Here is a 22,904-nt window from a genome sequence, read left to right as displayed (position 1 = left end):
GATTGGCTATTGCTCACAGTGGGAGAAGTGTCCACACTTAACCCTGGGGCTCCCCCCCTACACACACACACACACACACACACACACACACACACAGGATTGTTTCCTATGGAAACGTCCTGCAGAGGTTTCTAAAGGGAGGGAAGAAGGTCTGCACTTGGGAGTGTTAGGAGGAGAAATTGAGGTGAAAAGCAGTAACATTTTCTGGCTGCATAAACGATATGCATTGCGTGTCCATTGGGATAAATGAGAATCAGGATTTTCTCCAGTATAAACCCTGAAGCAAGACTGCCTCCTCGGTTGCCTTGGACCTCTCCCTGCTTACCCAGGCAGAGTTGGTGCCTTGTGGGGCTGAACGGGCAAGGCAACATGGGGAGGAGGGTTTTAAGCTGTGAAAGGTGCAGTTTGCCACACGCCTGAGCCACGCCTGAGCCACGTGTGGCCACGGTGAACCACGGAGCCTCCATTGGCAGGAAAGGGTTGAGCCGTTCAAGACGACCCCCAAGGGCTCTGGGGTCTTTGCATTGCAGAGGACAATTGACGGTGTTCCCAGCTCCATTTTGCCTGCAGTGAAGGGGCTGCTCCCATGCTGAATAGCTTCCGGAGAGCCCAGATTTACTGCTCCGTCCCTGGGCCGCCCCTGGCCCTGCTTGCTCAGTCATGGCCCCCAGGCTGCCTGAGGGAGAGGGGAGAGGGACCTCCATCCTTTGGGAGGAATGGCATCCAGCAGCCACGAGGACCGCTAGCTGTCCTTGCTCTCCGTGGCGTGAGGCTCTGATGCACTTCCCCACGGGGCCAAATGTCCGAGAGCCCCATCCCTGAAAACCCACTGCCCTCCTCTTTCAGACTCCCTGTCCCATTCCTTCTCTCTCTCTTTCTCTCCCGCAGCAGAACGCCCAAAGGCTCATGGTGTCTCAAGCCACACATTCTTTGACCACGCCGGTTGTTTCGGTGGCCACGCCCAGCCTGCTGACCCAGGGGCTGCCCTTCTCGGCAATGCCCACGGCATACAACACAGGTGAGAGCCCTGCCAGAGACAAGGGAGGAGGCTGCTGTTCTCTCTCCCGGCTCCAGCAGCCCCTGTTCTCTTGGAATGGACCCTCCAAGCAGTGGTTGGAGCTGGGGGAGCCGGGCCTCCGTTTGGCAAGCAGGCATGACTGCTCTGTGAGTGGAAAATTGCAGCGGAAGGACCTCAGCCTGCATCGGCCATAAAGTTCTTAAGGGACGTCTGTGACCCAGGTCAGGGCTCCCCCAAAGGTCCTTTTCAAAAGGCAACTGGATTTTCTTGGTTTTTTCCTTGAAGATGTTTTGCTTCTCGTCAATTCTGAAGAAGCTTCTTGGATGAGAAGCGAAAGGTCTCCAAGAAAGGAACAAAGGAAGTCCAGTTGCTAAGGGACTCTCTGGCGCGATGGCCGGCCTTGCAGCTTCTGGCCATCCAGGGGCTGCGTCAGGAGGCAAGCAGGGGAAGGCGTTTTTCAGAAGGGAGGGTGAAACGGTGCCTCAAGCAAGGCCCCTTTGCCCTTTAACAAGCTACATTTTGAGGGGGGGCTCCATTCTGGGAGGGATTTGAGGGGCCGGGCCTTCCCATAGAGGCCAGGGATGGTAGCTCGCAAGGGCCTGGATGAAAGAAGGTGCCCGCCTGGCTCAGGAGGGCCTGTCTGAGGGGTTGCGGGTGAAGGAAAGCTTTGCAGCTGGCCAGGAAGCCCTGGCACCAGCCCAAGGGATCCGTGGCTTCCCTCGCCACCTGGCATGAGAGGCGCCTGTCCCAGGTGTGAATCATTCATGTTCTGAGTGTGAAGGTCTTGCTCCCTCCGGGCCTGCCTGCTTGGGGAGGCCGTCACCTGTGAATGTGTCATTTGGCGGGTTTCTCAGTGCAATCCGCTCACTCTTCCAGCTCCCCCCCTCCCAGGTGTTGGGAAGGAGCCCCTGCCAAGTAGGCCAGTGACTCGGCCCCTCTCTTGTTTGGGAGAGGGGGGTCTTTGCCTCTTAAGGGATGGCAGCAGCTGGAACAGAAAAGCCCCCAAGCTATGTCCCGCCCTCTGCTGCCTTTTGCTGCAGTGCTGTGAGTTGGGGAGGAGACATCGCAGGGAATTCTTGGCTCAGTCTTGACTTTTGGGAGGATTAGACAGGGGGGGAGGGGGTGTCCGAAACTGCGGACTCCCCCAAAGAGGAGGGATGGGTGGGACATTCCAACTAAGATGTATTCTGATGGCCTTGGATTAGCATTCAACCCAGAGAAGCCATCACCAACTTGCCTCGACGGAGACTTCTTCAGCGATGTGGCTTCCCTGGAGAAGAGGGAGTTTCCTCAGGTCCTTCACCCCTTGGCTGGGACCCTTCCCCTCTCCACCAAAGGCAAGAGGCTGTGCCGCCACCCAGGAGTTTCAAGGTGGTGGAGAGAAACTTTGGGTGTTGAAATCCATGTAAAGCGATGACAGGTCTGCACCCCATACACACAGGCGGGGTGTGTAATAGATTGTGAAAAATTAGTTATGTAGAAAAACAGCCCAAACTCCCTTCTCTCCTCATCAGAGGCTCTCTTCCTCCATTGGTGGTGGCTTGGGGGAATATATTCTTCATGCAGAAAAGAGGCGCACTGACTCAATCTCTTCGCTTTTTGTAGCTCTCCTAGTTCTCTTTCGAGAAAGCTCCAGGCTTCCTTTCCTTTCGCTTTGAAGAGAGAGAGCCAAACGAACCGGCCGTGTCTCCCTGGGATTCTCTTGGTTGATTTGGCTCCATCCGGAGTCCCGCTTCCTCACACTCCCCAGCAAAACAGCTCCTCATTTCTGCTTGGGGGATGAGCTACAGTGGCATCTGCGATACGTAGTAGAATCTTCCAGGCTGGCTTGGAAGGGACCTTGGAAGTCATCTAGTCCAACCCCAAGTCCAATGCACATATCTTCATGCCCTCCTGGACAAAAGGCTGCCAGTTTTTTCTTGACAACCTCCAGGAATGGATCCCGCACAGCTTTGGGAGGAAAGCTAATCCACTCTTTCTCAGGCAGGGGAGAAGAGACAATCCCTCTTTCGAGTTGGCTCCCCTCTGAGTAAAGCTTCCAGCCTTTTCTATTTCTTGATTTCAAAAAATGTTATTGGTCCAAACTTAGTTTGTCCTTAATAAGCAGCTGGCTTGTCCTTTTATGTCCACGGACGACGGTCTCTCAGAACGACTGCCAGCCTCCATGGTGCTCTAAGGAGACCTTAGTTACAGTATATGGATTCTAAGAATTTTTTTTTTTTTTAATTTGATTTATATGCCGTCCTTCTCCGGAGACTCAGGGCGGCTTACAATGCGTTAAGCAATTTTATTTATTTTTTTATCATTTATTTATCCATTTATTCATTCATTCATTCAAATAAAGGAGGATTACAATAAATTAGTGGATCAAATTAAGGTAGATTTGGATAGGTGGAAAAACCAACAGTTAAAAAAATTAAAAGCAATTAAAAAATGAATGAGATCCAGGGCAGGGTGCGATGGCTCAGTGGTTAAAGATGCTGACAAGCCCCACGCAATGGGCCAAGCTCCTGTTCCTTGCCCCATAAGGTAAATAGATAAATAGGCTCTGCTTGGGTGGGAAGGTCGCAGCGTTCCATGCTGGCCGATGTCCACAGAGAACATCTTCTGACCAGGCTGGCTTCCTCGGCTAAGAAACGGAGAGAGGCACCGCGCCCTGGAGTTGACACGACTGGACAGGGAGACCTTCACCTGACTCCCCTGGGCTGACCAATTTGCAGCTGAGAATTCCAAAATGCGTTTGGTGGAGGAGCACAGCTGCCCGACTGGAAGGAATTGGCTGTTGCGAGCAGTTCTGGCATGACCAGTTCCTGCATCTCCGGCTGCTGCTGCTGCTTCTTCTGGCTTCAAGGGAGGCCAAGAGGGTGCCGAGGGTGCCATCTAGCGGCCTGTCATTTTGAAAACTACCTAGAGCCGTGTTTCGCAACCTTGGCAACATTAAGCTTCTGCTTAGACTTCAACTCCCAGAATTCTCCAGCCAGCCGAGCTGGGGACAAGCTGTTGGGTGCCTGCTGATGAAGGGGCTGCATCCACGGCTGGACACATTCCTTGGATGGGGACTCTTCCTCTTATTTCTTCCTTTATTTCATTCATCCAATCTGTTGGGTCCTGGGCAGCTTACACTACTTAAAACAAGGGCAATTCAGGAGCACCCATTTTAAAAATGAAACAGATTGGATAGGAGTGAAGCAGAGGGCCTTCATCCTCCCTCACCAAAGGCCTGGGATAAAAACCAGCCCTTCAAGCCCCTTTGAAACAATGGCAGGGTGGGCACTGCCCACATCTCAGGGAAGCCTCATTGGAGAGGGCAAGGCCTGTGGCACAGAAATTTGCTTCCAGGGTCCCCACGGATGGCACCATTTCATTGGAGGGACTTTGTGGGAGCTTCATCCCTGGAGGCTTTCAAGAAGAGATTGGACTGCCGTTTATCAGAAATGGTGTCAGGGTCTCCTGTTTGGGTGGGGGGTTGGACTAGATGACCTACAAGGTCCCTTCCAACTCTGTTAAACGAATCTAATCTAAACCTGGCCAGATTGAACCAGCGGGCAGATATTATGGGAGGCAGGGGTCCCCCAAGTAAGCAGGCCCTGTGTCAGGAAGGCTTCACGGGTACCTTGACTTGCACCTGAATCAAACTGCCAAGCAGCGCAATCCATCCTGGGCCAGTTGGAATTTCTGGGTAGGCTTCGAGGGTAGCTCCTTAAAGGAGCATCTTGCAGTAGTCAAGCTGTGCAAACTGAGCATGAGGCGGCGGAGTGGGAATGCTTGGCCTGACCTTTCTGCTTCCTTCCAGACTACCAGCTGAGCAGTGCGGAGCTCTCCTCCCTCCCGGCGTTCAGCTCGCCCACCAGCCTGTCTCTGGGCAGTCTCTCTGCCTGGCAGCCGCAGCCACAACAGCTGCAACAGCCGCAGCAGATCCCGGTCTCCCTCAGCAATTTAATGTAAGTGGCTCCCGGGAGAATTTGGCCTTGACTGAGGTAATGCCTTGAATCAGAGGTGGGTTTCAGCAGGTTCTGAGCAGTTCTGGAGAACCGGTAGCGGAAATTTTGAGTAGTTTGGAGAACTGGTAGTAAAAGTTCTGACTGGCCCCGCCCCCATCTATTCTCTGCCTCCCGAGTCCCAGCTGATTGGGAGGGAATGGGGATTTTGCAGTAACCTTCCCCTGCCACGCCCACCAAGCCACGCCCACCAAGCCACGCCCACAGAACCGGTAGCAAAAAATTTTGAAACCCACCACTGCCTTGAATGGGATTTTGGAATATTGTAGACATTTTGAGCTGTGGAGTTGGATGAAGGAGGGAAGGAGGAATTAGGTAGAAGAAAAGTAGGAGGCAGAGAAGAAGGGAAAGACGAAGAAAGAGAAAAGAAGAATGTTGCTAGATAGTCCCTGTGATTGCAAAAGCCCATGAAAATAGGTGTTTCTTGAGGCACCTCAGACAGACCGAACTTCCCAGTTTGTCTTTTCTCTGAAATTGGTTTAAGTCATTTGCCTCCTGGCACCAGGATGGGGATTTTCCAGGTGGTTCCTCTCTAGGAAGGGAAGGGCAGACGTGCAGCCATGGCAGGGTAGGATGGCTCATAACAGGCCAAGTGACCAACACTGGGCATTGAGCCTCCACCGCCACTTCAGGCAGAAATTCTCCGCTGCCGGGGGCTGCCTTGCTCCGCCTGGCAGCCCCCCCCCCTTTGTGTCCTGCACATCCATCTTTGTATCAAGCCACAGGAAGATGGCCAAATTGATCCAGGAAGTGGAGGGGGGCAGCCAGTCCCAGAGCCACCCAGCAGGTTTGATCCTGGACCTCCCCCACCCTGGACAATACGCTCATCTGTCCTGTTTCCTGGGCAGCAGAACTGTGATTTTGATGGACTTTCCAGACAGACCCCCAGCCTGGCTTCTCCTGGTGGTCTTTCACCCCAGGATGCTCCCCATTTCACCCTGCTTACTTTCCCAAAGCCTCCGACTTGGCCTGGGGCTGCCACCCAGCGTGGCCTGAAATGCAGGCTGCCATAAGAAAACTTAGATTAAAATCACACCTTACGAGAATAACCTTAAATAGGCTCTTGTGCTCCTAGAAGTTTTAAAATGAATGCTTTGAAGGGGTTTCTAAGCTCTCTAAAATTCTTGTTTGCCTGAAGGCAGCCATTGTATAAACTGTATGGACACGAAGGCTTCCCTTCCGGGTCATTTCCCTGCAAGCGCTTCTAGTTTTGCAGGGTTAGCCACTGGTTAACCGTTCTCAACTTCCAATGACCGCCTTTCATCCTCCCCACATAACTGCATTTTAGACACTCAGCCTGAATTTATGGCTCTTGCTGTTTCCTGCATGACCCGAGTTTACGACATTTTGGCCAGAAGCCAGGTTTTCGGTGGATGGGAAAGAAGCCGTCTCTGAGAGCGGCCCAGCTTGGCAAGGTTTCTGCCCCTCACACCCCTCTCCTCTCTCTGCCAGACAAGGAAGCCACCTGCCGCATACTGCCGCCACCGCCTCCATCTCTGCCGCCACCTTGACCGTCAACACCAGCCCCAGCATCAGCATCAAGTCAGAGCCCGTCTCGCCCAGCCGGGAGCGCAACAGCGGCACCCCGCTCTCCTTGGCCTCCTTCCCCCACCAGGCCCGCCACGAGCCCAGCGGACGCTCGCCCGTGGACAGTCTCAGCAGCAACGCCAGCTCCTACGAGGGCCCCTCTGAGCGGGAGGACCCCTCCCGGGCCGACTTTGGCTCCTCCCTCGGGCTCCTGAGACCCAGCGCCGAGGCCGAGGGGGAGAACCCCTCCATCAAACGCATGCGCTTGGATGCCTGGGCCACGTAACTGCCCCCCCACGTGGCCCCCTCTTTCCTGCAGGGGGCTCTCGGCTCCCTTCCCCGCGCACGGTTGTGTCGGAGGGAGGGCAGTGGAAAAGGAGAAGGGAGGGGGGAGGGGAGGCATGGGGAGGGGGAGGGGCTTATTATCAACTGCCTGAAAAATAGCTTTAGGATTTTGTAGGCAACTGTTCTAGAACCTTATGCAGTACGAAAAGGCCCCCGAGGATCTTCCAAGAACCGACCTCCCTCAGCAGCAGCCCCATCTTGGTCTAGGGACTCCGGCGATCACTGGCTCTGCAAGAGGGTCAGGGTGGGGATGGGGTAGAGGTCTCCCTTTGGCCATTTCTCGTTCTGCTTGAAAGAGGAGATTGCCTTTGGGTGTCCAGGGGGCTGAGAGAGGAGATGGGCCGTAGCCCAGCACGATTTCCTCCCGAGCAGCCGCTTTAAGCCAGGAGAGAAAGGGTTAAGCCTGCTCTCCTGCCCCCTTGGGAGGTTATCCAGGTCAATGAAGGCTGGAGAAATGCAATAGCTTTTGAGGATGGGGGAGCTCTCTCGTCCATTCTTTCCAAACTTTTGATAATCTGGGGCACAGGGTTTTTTCCCCTTGGATAAAAAACGGAGACACCCCTCGCTCACACCATCCAAAACCCACGGAGACCTTTCCCAGGGCCACGCTTGTCCTGCCCTTGTCAGCTGTGCTCAGGGGAGGCTCCCTCCTGTGGGAGGGGAGGGGCAGGGCTGGGCCAGCCTGTGGTGCCTGGAGACAGCCGGGCAGCTGCCATTTGGCGGAGGAGAGTTGGCAGGGGCAATCGGTTGGTGATGCCATTGTGGGGTGGGTCGTCCCCCCCCCCCATTTACTGGAGGGATGAAAGCTGCAGGATTTGCTTGGGGAAGGGGCACCTTTTCACACACTGCATGGCTCACACTAGAGATGCTGCAGCTGTCAGAGCTTTTCCTGTGCTTTTCAGTCTCCTCTTGGTCCAATGAAAGCGTCACTTGTTTCACTTGAGTTAGCTAATTGATCGGCTCCGTCCACATCAACCCAGCATGAAAAGGAGCAGCAGCCGTGGGGGAGAGGAAAGAGGGCGGAGAGCAGCTGAGCCTTCCTGGCCGGCCGGCCTGGACTCAGCCAGCAGGGACCAAGGACCTGCTGCTCCCAGAGGAAGGGGAAGCAGGGAGTCCTTTTGCATCAGTGTTTCTATGGAAAAAACACTTTTCTAAAAAAAAAATATATGCTGCCTTACACTGAGGGGGACAAAGATTCTCGGCTCATAATCTGATTTTCTCGGCTTAAAAGTCCAGGCTTAAGTGGAAACCATACAATATGTGAAGGGGTTCTGGGACCTTCCCTGCTCCCGGGGCCCATGGCTGAGCCTCTCCCTGCTCACTTCCCCCGCTGGCTCCTGGGCTACTTCTGAGTAGACCTGGCTGGGATTGTGCTGCCAACTCTTCCCCACTTTCGCTCGCTCGGGGCAAAGGGCCTGGCCCAATTAAGTGGGAGGAGGTGGGACGGGGATTAACTTCTGCCCCCCCCCCTTATGTTTGCAAAACCCTGTGTCCCCCTGCGGGGATTTAAGGAGGAAAGGGGAGTTCCGTTTGTTCGCTCAGGAATCTTGCATTCGTCGTGGAAGGGCTGTTGGGAAGCTCCTGAGGGGGAATCGCCACCCCCAAAGGACAAGGGAAGCATCCAATCTTGGTTTGTAGATCTTGGTTTGTACATCATTGCTTTTGGTTCCTCTTGATTTGCCTTCATTTGTGGCCAGAGTATTTGAGCCCCGGAGGCTTCTTTGGATTCTGCTGGGGGTTGGCTGCAGGATGGGAGCAAAGCCCTGTGGAGCTGCAATGACCTTGGCGTTGTTTCTCCCATTAACCCTTCCCCCACCACCCCCATTTCCAATCCAGGCATTGAATTAATTCCCTTTTGCCTGAAGCTCCCCAGCCGGAGGGCCAGGCTTGGCCTGGCAGCCCTGGCCACCAACAGGAGCTCCGATGTCCAAAGTGGGTGGGGTGGGAGAAGACCTCCCGTGGCTTTAGTGGACAATGGGTGTGATGAGCTCCATTCTGTCTGTCACACACAGAGTGATCCGCTTCCCTGGGGAAGGCTGCACCTCAGGCACACGGCCTTTAGGCAGGGCTTCTGGGGTGGGGGGGGGGGTGAGCCTTCTTGGGTGCAGAAAACAGGTTTGGCCTCTTGGCTAACTGCCTGGAGCCTTGGGCCACCAGCAGGAGCCAGAACTGGGGCGGCGGCGGGGGGGGGGGGGGAGGCAGTACATCCAAAGAAGGGGCCACCTGGTCCAGCCTCTGGGTTGGTGGTTAAGGGCATTTGAAGAAGCCCAGAATTGTTCCTTCACTTCTGTCCATCTTAGGTCCCCTTGGTCCATTCTTTCATTGAGGGGTCTTGCAGTCTCTCCTTCTCCCTCTCTCTCTCTCTCTTTTTCTCTCCTCCACCTCCTCATTTTTTGAAAGACAAGCAAAAGAATGACAATCTACAAAATCAACCCCCTTGTTTGTATTTCTATAAATATATTTCTTGAGAGCTTTTAATTTTATTTCTCGTGTTCATCTGTACTGTTGACAGTTACATTGTGTATAATTTTTTTTAATTTGGAAAAAATGGCATTTGTATAGGGTTTTAGTTTTAAAAAGTTATCTATATATAAATATAAATATATATTATATATTTTCCATTTTTAAAAAGGGGTGTTGCAACGAAACAAAATTGCACGATTTAAAATGACTTTAGTTGAAAATGCTGCAGTTTTTAGAGATGTGGGGAAAATGGATCTTATTTATTCTCAAAGGCTACAAAAAGTGTACAATGCATGAGAGAAAACATTTACAAAAAAGACAAAAAAAGACAAAAAAGTGTAACCTGAACAAAGTGTAGCGTTAAAAAATTTAAACTACAAAAACGGCTAATATATTGTGTTTGGCTTTTGGTTTTTAAATGTTTCCTTTTTTTCTTTGAGAATGAAATACAATAGTGTATATTTTCATATAAGAAGTATGCACTGATATGTTTAGAAAATGATATATTACTTTCTAAAAGCCTGGTTACTTAACCAAAGTCTGTTTCTGCTCTTTTCCTTGATTGAAATCGGGGTGACCGGACGGTCCTCGGAGATGCGTCGGCGGCCGTCCGGAGAGCGAGGGCTGGGTTGGCTTTGGCCGGCTGCCAGCCCGCCGCTTCGTTCGCGGGTCCCTCTCTCGGAAGAGAGGACGGCCTTTCCCGAAGCGTTTCGCCCGGATCCTCCTCCGTTTGCACCGAGTCGGAAGTTGGGCTGGGGCAGGGGAGCAAGGGCCAGCTGGGAGAAGGCCGGGGCAGCAGAGGCGCTGGGGCCTCGGCGGGGGCGGGGGGCGACCGGGCCCCACCTGACGAAAGGCCGCCTGGCGCCTCCGCCGTGGCCACGGCCCGCCCTTCTCTTGCCCTTCGTGGCTGCGTGAAACGGCGCTAGGAAGGGGGCGGAGGGGCTCGGGCGAAGCTTCTGCAAACGGGAAGGCCGCCCGGACGAGCCCTCGCTCCGGTCCCGCTGCGGATTCTCGGGGTCCCCGAAGGGCCCCGGCAGGGCCGCCCGATCCGCCAAGCAGCTCTTGGGCTTGCAGAGGCCGCTTGAGGCGGGGCGGCCTCCGAGGCGGTTGCTCCGTCCAAGGGCAGTTTCGGAACTATCCCGACCTGCCGGCTCCCCTTCCTGCGGCGAGCGGGGAGGGTCTGAGCGTTGCTCGGAAGGGATCGGCGGCTGCCCGACCTCCCTCGGGGCAGCGATGAAACCGGCTCCTGACCGACTTGCCCGCCTGCCGCCTCCTGGCTCACGCCCCGGCCTTGACCCCGAGGAGGAGCTGGTCGGCTGCCCCCCGCCCGCCCAACGGGGAAAGCCCGGGGTTCCCCCTCCCGCTCCTGAGCGCCAGGGACGGTGGCTGGAGCCCTGCAGCCCCGCTCCGAAAGGAGATGGCCCACCGCCCCACCGCCCACGTGGCACCAGGAGTGCAGTCAGTCCCCTCCTCGGTTTGGCTCGGCCTGCACATCACCACAATTGTCATTTTATGTATCTCCTTTTTCTGCTGAAGAAGACAGCTCCTTCTGGCCCCAACTGAGCTTGGGCTCTCCCTACTCTCCCACTCAGCTGGCATGAGTGGCACCTGCTTTTCTGGCCGGGCATGACAAGACTGGGACTGAGACTGGGTGGGACTGGGGAGGAGAGTCAGAGGTCAACATCTTTGATCTCTAGGTCACCAAGGTCAGATAGGAGCTGGCTGAGGGGCCAGAGAGGTTAACAGGAGCCAAACCCTGAAATGTTGAGGGTGGGACACATTTCTGGAAGGTAAAGAGCTGTTTGGTTTTAAAAAGTGGTGCCCGCCCCCTTTTTGCCCCAGGTCACCTATCATGGTTTCTACATAAACCTGAAATTTAAGGTTGAGCTATGTCTCCCATCCTGAGCAGTCACAGAGCCATCCTAAAGTGGAGTGATTCCCAAAGACAGACTGAGAACGGGCCTTTGGGTGGGTCAGCTCCATGCAACCACACAAGGCCTGTTTGAGCCTCCCCCAGACCCACAAGGCAGGGGCCTTAGAAATGGGGGTGGGCCTTAATATATGTCCCTCTGCCCCCCACCTCAAAAACAAGTAAATGTCTTTGTGTAAATGGTGGGAAGAGTCACTGAACGAAACATCTTTTCAAGGAAGGTTGAGTTGCTGTGGGGAATCGCTGTGGGTCAAGAGTCCCATCAGGGAATTGGGGGAATGGAGGTGGGGGAGAGACGGAAGCTATTTCCTTTGTGCCCTACATTTCCCATGAATCCACACCTGGGGGTGGGGTGATCTGCAAATACACCTCCAAAGTACTCTGCTTCCAGAAAAGGGGGCTTAATGGTAATCCTTTAATCCTCCTCAGATGCCCTTCTGCTGGCAAGGGGGCTCTCGGAATTACACTCCTGACTTTCCCACCAGCCCAAGCCCAAGGTGTGAAGGATTGAGCCCCCCCCCCTTGCTCCCCCCAGAGCAAGGACACTTTCAGTGCTTTTCTCAGTGAAAACAGCACTGAAAATGTCAGTGAGGGGGTAGGAAAGGCAGAGCAGATCCCTAGAGAAGAGCAGCTCCTTCCCCCATCCTAGATCTGCCCAGCCCAACAGCGATTAAAAAACTGCTTTGGATCAACTGGGAGCCATCGCCACACTTAATGGATAGCAAGGTGGGTAACATATAGATTTAATGAATAAATAAATTTAATGGTCTGACAGTGGCACCCATTAAATAATCTGTGTTTTTTAGAGTCTCCCAGAATCTACTACCAGTAGCAAAAACAGCTTTCCCTAAAGTATCCTAGGATAGCAAAATGGCCTTGGCATTGACAAGGAATGTTTCCAAGGGGTGGAAAACTTCTGCCTTTCAGGACCAACCATCAGCAGGAAAGGAACAGTCTGGGGTCTTTGGTGCTCTCTGAGCTTGTTTGATTTCTTGCAGATGTTTCATTACCCTAACTAGGTAACCTCATCAGTGCTGGTAAGGAGTGCTGTTTGCTGCCAGTTTATATTCTGCCCGTCTTTGTGGGTGGCTGGGGGTTTTTTCGTGGGGCTGTTTACTGATGGCTCTTTGGCCTTTTCTTGATTGGGGTGTTGCTTACTTGATTGTTGGTCTGACCTTAACCTTGGAGTTGATCTGGGTGTTGATCACTGCTGGACAGGTGCTGGAGCCTTTTTCTCTTTTGGGCTGGTTGATTGTCTCTTTTGCATATTTTGTTTATAGATGTTCATGCCTATGTGTCTATTGATGGCTAGTATGTCAGAGTGCCAGCAGGCTTCCAGAAATTCCCTGCCATTTTTGGACTTGGCCTGGTCTGGGACTGTCACATTTTCCCAACTGAAATTACACTTCTTCCCAGAAGGCTCTGTCGGCAGGTGAGCGAGCGGCTGCTTCCCGCGGAGCAGAGCCGGTCCTTGGGAAGAATCAGCCTCGGCCCTCGGGACACAGCCAGGCTGCATGAAGGACGCGGCTACTTGGAAGGGATGCCTCTTGCTTTCTGGAGGCCGGCTGCCCGTACTTAACAGCGGCGGGCGTAGCTGGATCCTTCCTCCTGCCGCGATTCTCAGGCTCGGGCGGGACAGGTGCTGCGCGGAAACGAACGGCCCGCGGCTCCTAGGGCCAAGCGGCAGCTTCGCAGGGACGCCCGGCCAGCCTCTGCAGCTCGCCGCGTCGCCGCCTCGCTTGTGGGATGCAGAAGCGCGCGGAGCATTGATCGCGTTGATCCCACCGCCACGGTTTCCCTCCTGTCAAGAGGACCGAGAAGAGGCGGGGGGGGGGAGGAAGCCTGTTCGGCGACTCCCTGAGGGGGAGCGAAGGGGGGGTTGTGCCCGTGTGCGTGTGGGATTAAATACTGGGGGTGGGGTGGGGGTGGATGGGAACCCAAATAAATTCGGATGAACTGCGGGGGGGAGGAGATTCCCGCCCCTGGGCTGCCTCAGAGCAACCGCTGCCGGTGGAAGGGGTCTCTGCAAAGCTTCCCTGGCTGTGATCCAGCTTGACCTTCTCAGGCCCACCCAGCCCCTCCTGGCAGCTGAAGACCAGACTAGACTCAGCCTTCTGGGCGGGAGGGGGGGGGGGAGGCTTCTGGCTGTCCACAGCATGAGGGCCCCCCTGGAACACATGCCCTCCCATGCACATGCCGGGTGGCCAGGGGTGGGTACAGTTCGAGGCCATGCCAAAGCCTTTTCTGCCTCCAAAGGAGCGGTTTGGCTGAGGCATCCTTGGGGTCTCCTTCACAAAGTCCCTTCCTCTCTAGAACATCTGTTCTAGAAGGAGGAACTTCTAGAGGGGAACTGTTCATCTTGGCTTGTCTGCTGGTGAGACCAGACAAGGCCAGGCCTTCCCCACAGCAGCGTCACAAGGAGGGATGCTTGCATTGCTCTCTTCACAACTCAGGCCACAGCAGAGCAGCGGGCAGTTGGGGGGGTTTCCTTCTGCATCTTTTTAAACCTTTTGCCCTGAAGCTCAGTCACCACCTTTAGCCCTTTTCTCCTGGTATGGCAGAAGCCTCTGGCCTCCAGCGACCTGAATTGGTGGCGGTAGACAGGGAGCCTCGCTGATCACCCCAAACTTCTCATCGTTTATAAATTTGTGTAAAATCACCTCCCCATCTAGGAATTCACATGTCTCTCTGCTGGTTCCCTCCCTCCGTCCTCTGCTGCTGCAGCAGCCCATGAGGGCTCATGCCCCCCCCCCAGAACATTTATTCCTAAGTAGGTTGGAAGAGAATTCTTTTCTAGAAGCTTTCACAAAAGCAGAGCTTAACATTGTGCAAAAGAGATACAGATTCTTTTTATCAAGGTTCTCTTCTTCTACCGTTTAACCTAAAGTCCATCAATTGAGTCTGCCCTTGATTTTAAGAAAAAAAATGGTATTTACATTGGCCACTAGATGTCTTCAGCCTTTCTTTCCATTTTTCTTCACTGATTTTGGTACTGAATCAATATAATATTCTCTCATAAGTGCCATTAGGAACATTGCAAAAAGAAATATATTCACCTAACTGAGGTTAAAGGTCAGGACCATCTAGCATGGCTCCATAGATCATCCGCTGGCCATGTAGGAGAGTTCCTCATTGTGATGGAAGTGTTTCCAGGACTATCTGGCCTCTCTCTGTTCTCAGCTGCCCGGCAGATTGAAAGGAGAGCAACTGATGCGGAAGAAGGTGTCCCTAGTTTGGGAGGATCTCCATGGATCTATTTTGCTCCCTCCCTGGTCATCCTGCAAAGCTCTGTTGATGAAGATGGACCTCTTGCTTTGAGGAACCTGGCCAGCTGAGGAGTCCACCTACCCTTCCCCTTTGCTCCCCCAAGCTCTTCTGCTGCTTTTCAGGAAGGTCAAATTCACCCAGAGCTGTTCTTTAGTCAGTCCTCCCTCTCCCCCTCTCCCCCAGCCACACTCCCAAGGGAAGCGTCTGTAAACATTGTAGCTCCTTCCAGAAACACAATTTCTATTCCAGGAAGATTAGAGCTTAAACTGCAATAATAACATGGGAGCAAGCTGAAGACAGTAATTTAATAATTCACATTACCCTAACTAGCCTGGCTATAAATTATGTTTTAAAAATTACAGCTTCGTGTGATTTTCCAAGGAAGACTAGAGAAGAGGGTTTTGGGGGCAGTCGGGGGATTAGGTCCTCCTAACCCAATTTCCTCCCTGCATTCCAGAGTTGCTTAGGCTTAATCCTGAGGCAGAAATGTCCGATGAATCTGCCACTGGCCCATTTTTTATTTCTAAGAGAGAACCCTGGGCATCCACAGAGCTTGCTCTACATTGTGCAAACACAGTGTTTTTTGAATGTATTGTGAGCCGCCCTGAGTCTTCGGAGAGGGGCGGCATATAAATTGAAGTAATAAAGAAAATAAATAATAAATAATAATAGCACACACTGATAAAACACTGCAAACATGAATTGGCTCAACACAGAGTTTATATTTTGTGCATCTCTCCAAAAATATTCCCCAAAAGGCTTCAAATATTTTTGCATCAAAAAACAGCCTGGGAAGGAAGATGACCGCCTTTTGCCTCCCACAAGGTGCAGTCAGGATGCTTTCACAAGCCTGTGATTGTTTCAGGGCAAGACCAAAGAATGGGGGGGGGGGCTCCTGGGAGTGGGAGGGGGCAGGCAACTGATCCTGTTAACATTCTGGGGGGAACGTGCAGCTCCTCTATAGAGTCTAGACGGCTGAGCCTGAGTTGTTCCATTGTCTTAATTAACCATTTGGAGCCGCCTTGCAAGAGACAAAGCTGCCTCCCCCCACCCCCCCAATTCCCTTGCTGTTGCATGAAGGGGAGCATCCAAGCAACCAGCTTGATTAATCTTAGAAAATGCTCCCTGCTCCTTTTGATGCCCCCTCCCTGGAGAGCGGCAGACTCCAGGAATTTTAGCTGAATTCCCTGAGAAAATGTCTCCTGGTCACCCAGTAGACAGTGGAAAGTGGCTGGGAAGGTGCTGCACAGATGGCGTCTCCCCCCCCCCCCCGCATCCAACCCCCCCTTCTCTCGCGCAGACCTCTCCTCCTCCTATGCCAAAGCCCAGCTTTGGAGGGTTTACAAAGGCAGGAGTGTAAAAGAGGAAGACCATGGCCGCCTTTGGAGAATTCAAAGTATTTTCAAATCCTATAATCTGCTTAGAGGTAATCAGCCTGTAGAAGAGGGTTTTATTCTGGTTAAGTTCCCCTAGAGAGCAAGGCCTCACCTGACTGCCTTGAGTACCTTGGCTCCTCCTGGCCAGCGGTAGCTTCATTCTCCATCCCTGGAAAGGTAACTTCACTCTGCAAATGGAAACTGCCAAGCCTCTCTTTCCAGAAAGGGCTTTTCCTTGTGTTTCTACCATTAACCAACATCCCTGGTGCACACAAAAGAACCAAATTGCCATACTGTCAATTAGGATATGGGTGTGAGATCCACAATCCTATCTACTATTTTTTCTGCAGTTGAAAAAGATGAGTGGAGTAGAAAAGTTAAACCGACTCTGTAAACTTTGAATTGGTGCAATGCAAGAACAGCCTTAATATTGATTTTGGGTTAATAATGGTCAACATTGGCGCATACTAGCTGTGTTGGATGAAGAAGCTGTTTCCTGTCTAGACTTAATTGCCAACCCAGTGATTCCAATTTTAGAGGTAAGCTTAAATTACATGTGACAAAGTTAGTGGAAGCTCATAAAGAGAAATACAACATAAAAATAAGAATAATTTTTTTGACAATTAATCAATGCTTGTGCCCTATCCCTGGAGGTTTTCAAAAGTAAATTGGACAACCATTTGATATGGTGTTAAGACTCCTGCCTTGAACAGAGGGCTGGACTAGAAACCTCCAAGCTCCCTTCCAGTCAGACCTATGATTCTATGAAAGCTCCCTCAGGGATACATATGGATAGAATCACCAAATTCTAGAGTTGGGGGGGTTCATTGGGGCCCTCTCAGCTTGGTTGTTTTCTTGCAGAGATTTCATTACCCAAATTAGGCAACATCATCAGGGCTGGTAGGGTTTGCTCTCATTTTATATTCTGGTGACTTGCCCTGTCAAAACCACAAACCCCTCCCCCTCTCCTAATCTCTTACATTTGTCCTTCCTAAACAACTAGCACGAAAAATAATTCTGTTAACGAATAAAGTCTCATTTTAAGATAATAAAAATGTTTAACTTTCTTTAAAATTCAGCCATTGAGTTAAAATAGAACTTTATACTTTTTGTTCTATTTTACATATTTTGTAACTGTAACTGTCAACAGTCTCTAGATAGAAATAAATTGTAGATTTAGTGTCTTTCAAAGGATTTCCCCCCCCCAATAAATAAAATAAAATTGAAAAGCTCAGGTCCAGTGTAAGAAATCCAATTTAAGTTTTATATGAAGAAATGCATTTCAAATTGTTGCTGTGAACCATATTACTCCAGGGGAAAATACATCACCATTCAGAGCTACAATTCCATTTTTCAGAATCTGTCATTAAGAACAGTTGACATATCTATTTTTTAAAAATACATAAATATATATATTGAACTGAAATAGAAGAATTCAAAACCACCTTCTTCTTGCTCATAAATGTCTCAAAAAACAAAGACAAGTTTTATTCAGGTAAATTTTCTGTCTGCTCTCTTCGTTTCCCCCTTTTTGCCCAGATGACAGCAAGTACTGGGATTGTGCCATCCATCCCAACTTCGATAGAGTTGATTCACACATTCAAAAAGCATTGTGAATAATTGTTTTCTCATTTGATGCAATTCCCTATAATTTGTAAATTATATTTAGGAATAATGTTGAGGAATTATTTTACAACATTTATGGAGTGTTAAAAATTCCTGCATCCAAACCAGAGTGAAGCTGCAGTGAAGCCACGGCCACCCTGTTGCTTGGTGCCATTGGAGAGTTTGGCCTGAGCAACCTTCTTCACTGAAACACGTCTTTCCAAGGAATGTGCCCGTATGAAAATACATTGCTATATCTAGTACCTTGGTGTAGATTTAATTACACAATCACTGACTAAACCAGAACATGGAACATTTTCACAGCAGAGAGAGCTTGCCCGTCTCCTGGAGGGGTCCCACCAAGGAACGGCTCAAACAGCAGCATGATTTGCTGGCTTGTCCAATTGAGAGTCTGGCTTTTCTTGCTTGGGTGGCACTCGGGGCATGGGTGTGCTGCCATGCATGACTACTGCAGAAGCCGCTGGTTCAGGGCAGGGATCAAACAGGCTCCTTTCCTCTCATGAGAGAACCTTGGGAGGGAGGGCTGTCTCTCCAGGGTGGAAGGTGGAGATCTCATCCCAGAGGGACCAGTGAATTTGTCCTAGGGGCAAATGTGTGAGAAGCTCTTGCATCACGTCTAAAGTGAAACACCGGAGGGGGGGGGGAGGTTGAGTTTCTGAAGAGATACTCATCCCAAAAAGGATGTTTAACTCACAGATTCTCACTCTGGACCCCTGAAGACCCTTGCAGAAGAAGGTCGATGGCTCCACTCCATCCAGTTCTCAAGATGCTCAATGGGGAGAATTCAACCTCAGCAATGTGATAACCGTCCATGTTGGCCTCATTCAGGTATCCTGAGAGATGGTTATGAAGTAGTCTCATTCCCAGATTCGGAGGTGGCATGCCAGCCTTTGCCAAGGGGAGGCCAAGCAAAGGGAGTCCTCAGGGACATTGATACAGCCCAAACCTCAATGGATGGAGTGCCCATAATGCAGAGACCTGCTGATAGGCTGGCCATTATATTACCTTCCAGAGTTTGTACACAGTTCAGTCATTACTGATTCATTTGGTTGCTGCGGCAGCCAGCAAAAGTTCCCTGTTTTGTTCCTTTCCTGTTTTCTCCTTTCTCCATCCCCCCCGACCACCACCCCTCGCACCCGGTTTTATTATGATTGTTATTAGCATCTTATTTACAGTTTGACAGAGTCGCGGGATCCCTTGCAAGCCATTCTGTGGCTTTCATGTCTGGAAGAAAGAGGCCCCTTTGGGGCTGAATGGAGTTTGGGGACTGATTGTCTGACCAAATGCAAACTGTGGGGGCCATTTATTTATGTCAGGAGGAGAATAGGCTGGGAGGATCAGCCTGCGAGCCAGGAGACGAAGGGCAGGCTGGAAAAGGCCCAGAAGAGCTGAGCAAGGCAACTGGCCGTTCTCCCCCCCCCCTCACCCCCTGCCCGGTCTTGAGAACTGAAGAAGGCCTCCCTCCAATGGCCCTGAACTTGGGGAGTCTGAAAGCCCCATTCCCAGGCCTCTCCTTGCCATGGGCCGCCTTCCCTCTTGGTGAGGTGCTATGGGGCTGGAGCTACAGATGGGCCAAACCGAAGGCTCCCCATCTCCCTACGTTGCCCAAAGATGCGGAGCAGGTACCCTGGCAACTTTGCAGCAGGAGTCTGGGAAGAGAGAGGGAGGCCAGTGGAAGAGGGGAGAACTGCCCAGCCCGCACCTGCTTTGCAAATGGCAGGTGGTGAAAACTGGCCCCTGGCTCTGGGCTCCCATCAAGCGGAAGAGCTGGCCACTCTCAGCCCGGTCTTTTCTGTGAGGCTGCCATCTTGTTTTGCACAAAAAGGTATTTCTTGTAAAAGACTTCCTGCTGCCCTTTGGACATGGAGGCCAACTGTAAGGCAGCTTTCTAAGCGCCCGCCTCCTGCCAAAGCAGCTCAGGGGAAGCAAACCAACAAGGCCAAGGAAAAGCTCTCCACCCACCCAAGACTTCCTCTTCTGGGGATAACCAGCAACTGCACTCCAAACATAGGAGAGTGAAACTTTTTCACCTGGATCCCTGGGCCGCAGGTTTAGCTGACAGCTGCCACAGGTATGAGTGGCTTTTTGGGAAGGTGAGGCCACTGCAGGGACAGCACTGGAGAGGGGCAGGGGCTTGGAGGCAAAACTGACCAAAAAATGGTCAAAGGACCTGGGTACATCTGGTTTTCCTTTCTCTGGGAGATGCAATTGAGGTCTTTCTCCAAGCTCTGTCACGGGAATGGAGCACAAATGTATTTCCTGTACTGGCCGAGGGTGGGGCCAGAACCACCGGCTGGATCCGCACTCAAAGCGGCCATGGATCGGGCTGTCTCTGCGGTCAAGGGGCTCCCCAGGGGAGCTTTTGCAACCAAGGTTGGGCGTCCATTTGTCCAGGATGAAAGGAGAGTTCCTGCCCTTGGGGTTGAAGAGAAGACCACTAAGGCTCTGGCAACGGAATCGGTGATATTGTAAAGGACAAATCATGGCTTTTTCACATGGGATGTTTCTCTCATTATTTGGAAAAAATGTCACAAATCAAGAGAAAATGCACACACACACACACAATCTCATGCTATCAGTCTTCTACATTCAGATCAAAGGTTCACAATTCTTGAGCAACATTGCCAAAATCAAGGAGAAATAGATAGATTCAGAGAAAAGACTCCTGCATTGGAGTCCCTCTGGCGGGTTCAGGGCCGTCTCAAGAGTTAAGCATCACCTGGGATAAAAAGAGAAAGGGGGGGGGCACTGACAGAGAAAACTTGAGTTGAGCCAATTTGTGGAAGAGGAAAAGAAGTTTTCACTCAGCCCCAGGCACACAATGCTGCTCTATTCTATGGATCATGGAAGCTAATCCACTTCACTTTTAATTGGCATTTGAACTAAGCTGATTTAAACCTCTTCACCTTCTCGGGAGCCTCCTTCGCCCATTACTGGCTTGCTTGCTTTCTGAAATTTCTCTCCCCCACCACCACTTTAGCCCCCAACAACAATGCCGCCATCATTACCATTCTGTCCCCAACACAATGATATCTTTGTATGAGGAGGGAGGGGGGAAGATGAAGTGGGGGGGAATACGGAGCCAGCTCTGAAACAATGAGGAGTTTTATGAATTAAGCAGGTCACTGGCAAAGGAGCTGCTTTGCTGGGCTTCACTAATAAATGCGCTGTCCTGTTCGCATCCCCGCCTCCCGTCATACAATCCCACACTAACCTTTTGCTCCATCCAGTCTTTTGACAAGCTTCCAATGGGGAACCTTGGAATAACTCTATACCCAAAAACACACATGGCACTTTATTGGTTTTCATAACTGTGTGTGGGGGAGTGTGAAACGTTCTCTAGAAGCTGGCAAAATGGACAGCAGGGCAACACTTGAGCACCGGAGCCTGAGAGGGACTTCCGGCCTAGGGGCCTCTTGGCCCCCACAGCTCTCCTCTCTCCCAGAGACAGAAGGCCTTCCGTGACAACCTGTTCCCTCCCCTCAGGTGCAGCTGCAGAGCTCCCGACTACCCCCTGGGAAATGTAGTCTGGCTGCTGCTGTGAGGGCTGGCATCAAATGGGGACAAGAAAAAGCCCTTTTCTGGCTTTTCCGGCCTGACCCCCATTATCTTGCCGGGCAATGGCCAGAAGGAGCTTCAGACAGCCAAAGAAACTCCTCTTTTGGTGGGGGAGGTGGTTGCTGGTGCTTTTGTTTTATTTCTTGAACACCCCACCCCATGCATGGATTTGCACCTTCACTAACCGCTTATCTTTGGATCTCCGAATGAAGTTCTACAGAAACTGCCTGAGTGCAATAAGGCAGAGAAACCCATGTTTTAAAAATAATGGCGGTCTAAAAGCGGACCCTGTTCTTCTGAAAGTGTTTTCTGTGACCAGCTTCAAACAGACCTTTGAGGTCTTCTAGTGGTCCAACCTCCTGCCTAGGCAGGAAACTCTTCACCACTTCAGACTTATCTGCCAAGTAGCTACTTTATCAGGGGTTGCTCAGGATAAGGGAAAGCAGATTCTGACTGCCATAACCAGGATCTGGGAACCTTCCCTTCAGTGGATTTCTTAAAGTGCCAGCTGGACAACCATTGAGTAGGAGTGGACTCTTGCCCTGGCCAGAGGTTGGTCCCAAAGGTCTCGACTGCCTTTTCCAACTGTAGAGTGCTTCAGCTCTCTCTTTTATGTGGACAGAACAGCAGCCCCGAGAACACTTCAGCTGCTCCTTGGTCTAAGACTTCGCCCCACTAATGGGGGTCTGTCTGGTGGGCAGTGGAAAAGTAGAATCTCTGCAAAAGACTAAACTTCTGTAGCGCCTTGCTGAAAGGAGGAAAAACAAAGGCGATAATTGTTGTTGTGTGTTAGGTTATCCATTGGTTCTTATGGGATTGGACAAAGTCACAGAGAAGAAAACTCACCATAGTCAGGCCAGAAGAGCCGAGATCCATTTGCCTCTTTTTGTCTAGATTTGTATTCAGGGAGGGAAGAACAAAACTGCAAAAATCTTATATAGCCCACAAAATTGAGGAGGTTTGAAATCTGACACACATCCGCAGCACGGACCAGTGCAAGAAGTCGTTATAACATTCAGACAAGGACAAGGACTCTGGTTTGTTTGCCATTGGGGGATCCTCTGTGAAACATCTGCAGGGGAAGAAACCCGCCTAGGGCTGGGAATCCTACAACTTTCTTAAATCTTTTGCAATAAAAAAAAAATGCAGAGCAGGGCTTGGAAGTCAGATTCTAGGAAGAATGGGCTTCTTTAGCCTTGGGAGGAAAGTCTTCCACTGCTTGAAGGGCTGCCCCAGGGAAGGGGGGGGATTTACTCCAGGGGTGAAATGTAAGATTTGTTACTACCGGTTCTGTGGGCGTGGCTTGGTGTGTGGGGGGGTAATATGACTGGGAGGGCGTGGCCAACTTTTTTTTTTAACTTTTCAAAGCATTTTTTCTGCAAATGCAAAAAAATGCTTTGAAAAGCCTCTGCCGATCAGGAACACAGCTGGGATCGTCAGAGCCCTTTCAAAGCATTTTTAACCACCTATTCCGCTGAAGAGGTTGCAGAAAAAAATGCTTTAAAAATCTCTCTGATGATCTCAGCTGAGTTGCCTTATCATCAGACTTTTAAAGCATTTTTTTCTGCAACCTCTTCCGGGGAAGAGGTGGTTAAAAAAATGCTTTGAAAAGGCTCTGACATCCCAGCTGAGCCGCGCGATCATCAGAGACTTTTTTTTTACTTTTAAAAGCATTTTTTTGGCAGAAGAAGTTGTAGAAAAAGTGCTTTTAAAAGTAAAAAAAAAGCCTCTGATGATTGTGTGGCTCAGCTGGGGGGGGGGTTGCAGGGATTTTTGCTACTGGTTCTCCGAACCAC

General features: G+C 51.3%; 1 protein-coding gene across 5 annotated transcripts in view; it reads left to right on the top strand.

The window, feature by feature from the left end:
• The window catches only part of MEF2D (myocyte enhancer factor 2D), a 93,498-nt gene extending 86,620 nt beyond the window's left edge, over positions 1–6,878 (top strand). For 3 of the 5 annotated variants that reach the window (XM_070950466.1, XM_070950467.1, XM_070950464.1), the window contains 3 exons: positions 889–1,018; positions 4,812–4,959; positions 6,469–6,878. In XM_070950466.1, coding sequence (XP_070806567.1) covers positions 889–1,018; positions 4,812–4,959; positions 6,469–6,829 — 639 coding nt within the window. In that variant the 3' untranslated portion in view covers positions 6,830–6,878. The remainder of the gene's footprint in view (positions 1–888; positions 1,019–4,811; positions 4,960–6,468) is intronic. The other 2 variants (XM_070950468.1, XM_070950465.1) reach the window with 1 other exon arrangement.
• The last annotated feature ends 16,026 nt before the right edge of the window (positions 6,879–22,904 follow it).

The sequence above is a fragment of the Pituophis catenifer genome, unplaced genomic scaffold (genome assembly GCF_029215685.1).
Source record: "Pituophis catenifer annectens isolate HBS135680 unplaced genomic scaffold, rPitCat1.0.hap2 SCAF_10, whole genome shotgun sequence".
NCBI lineage: Eukaryota > Metazoa > Chordata > Lepidosauria > Squamata > Colubridae > Pituophis > Pituophis catenifer.
The sequence above is the reverse complement of the archived record's forward strand: the minus strand, read 5'-3'. Positions and strand labels throughout refer to the sequence as shown.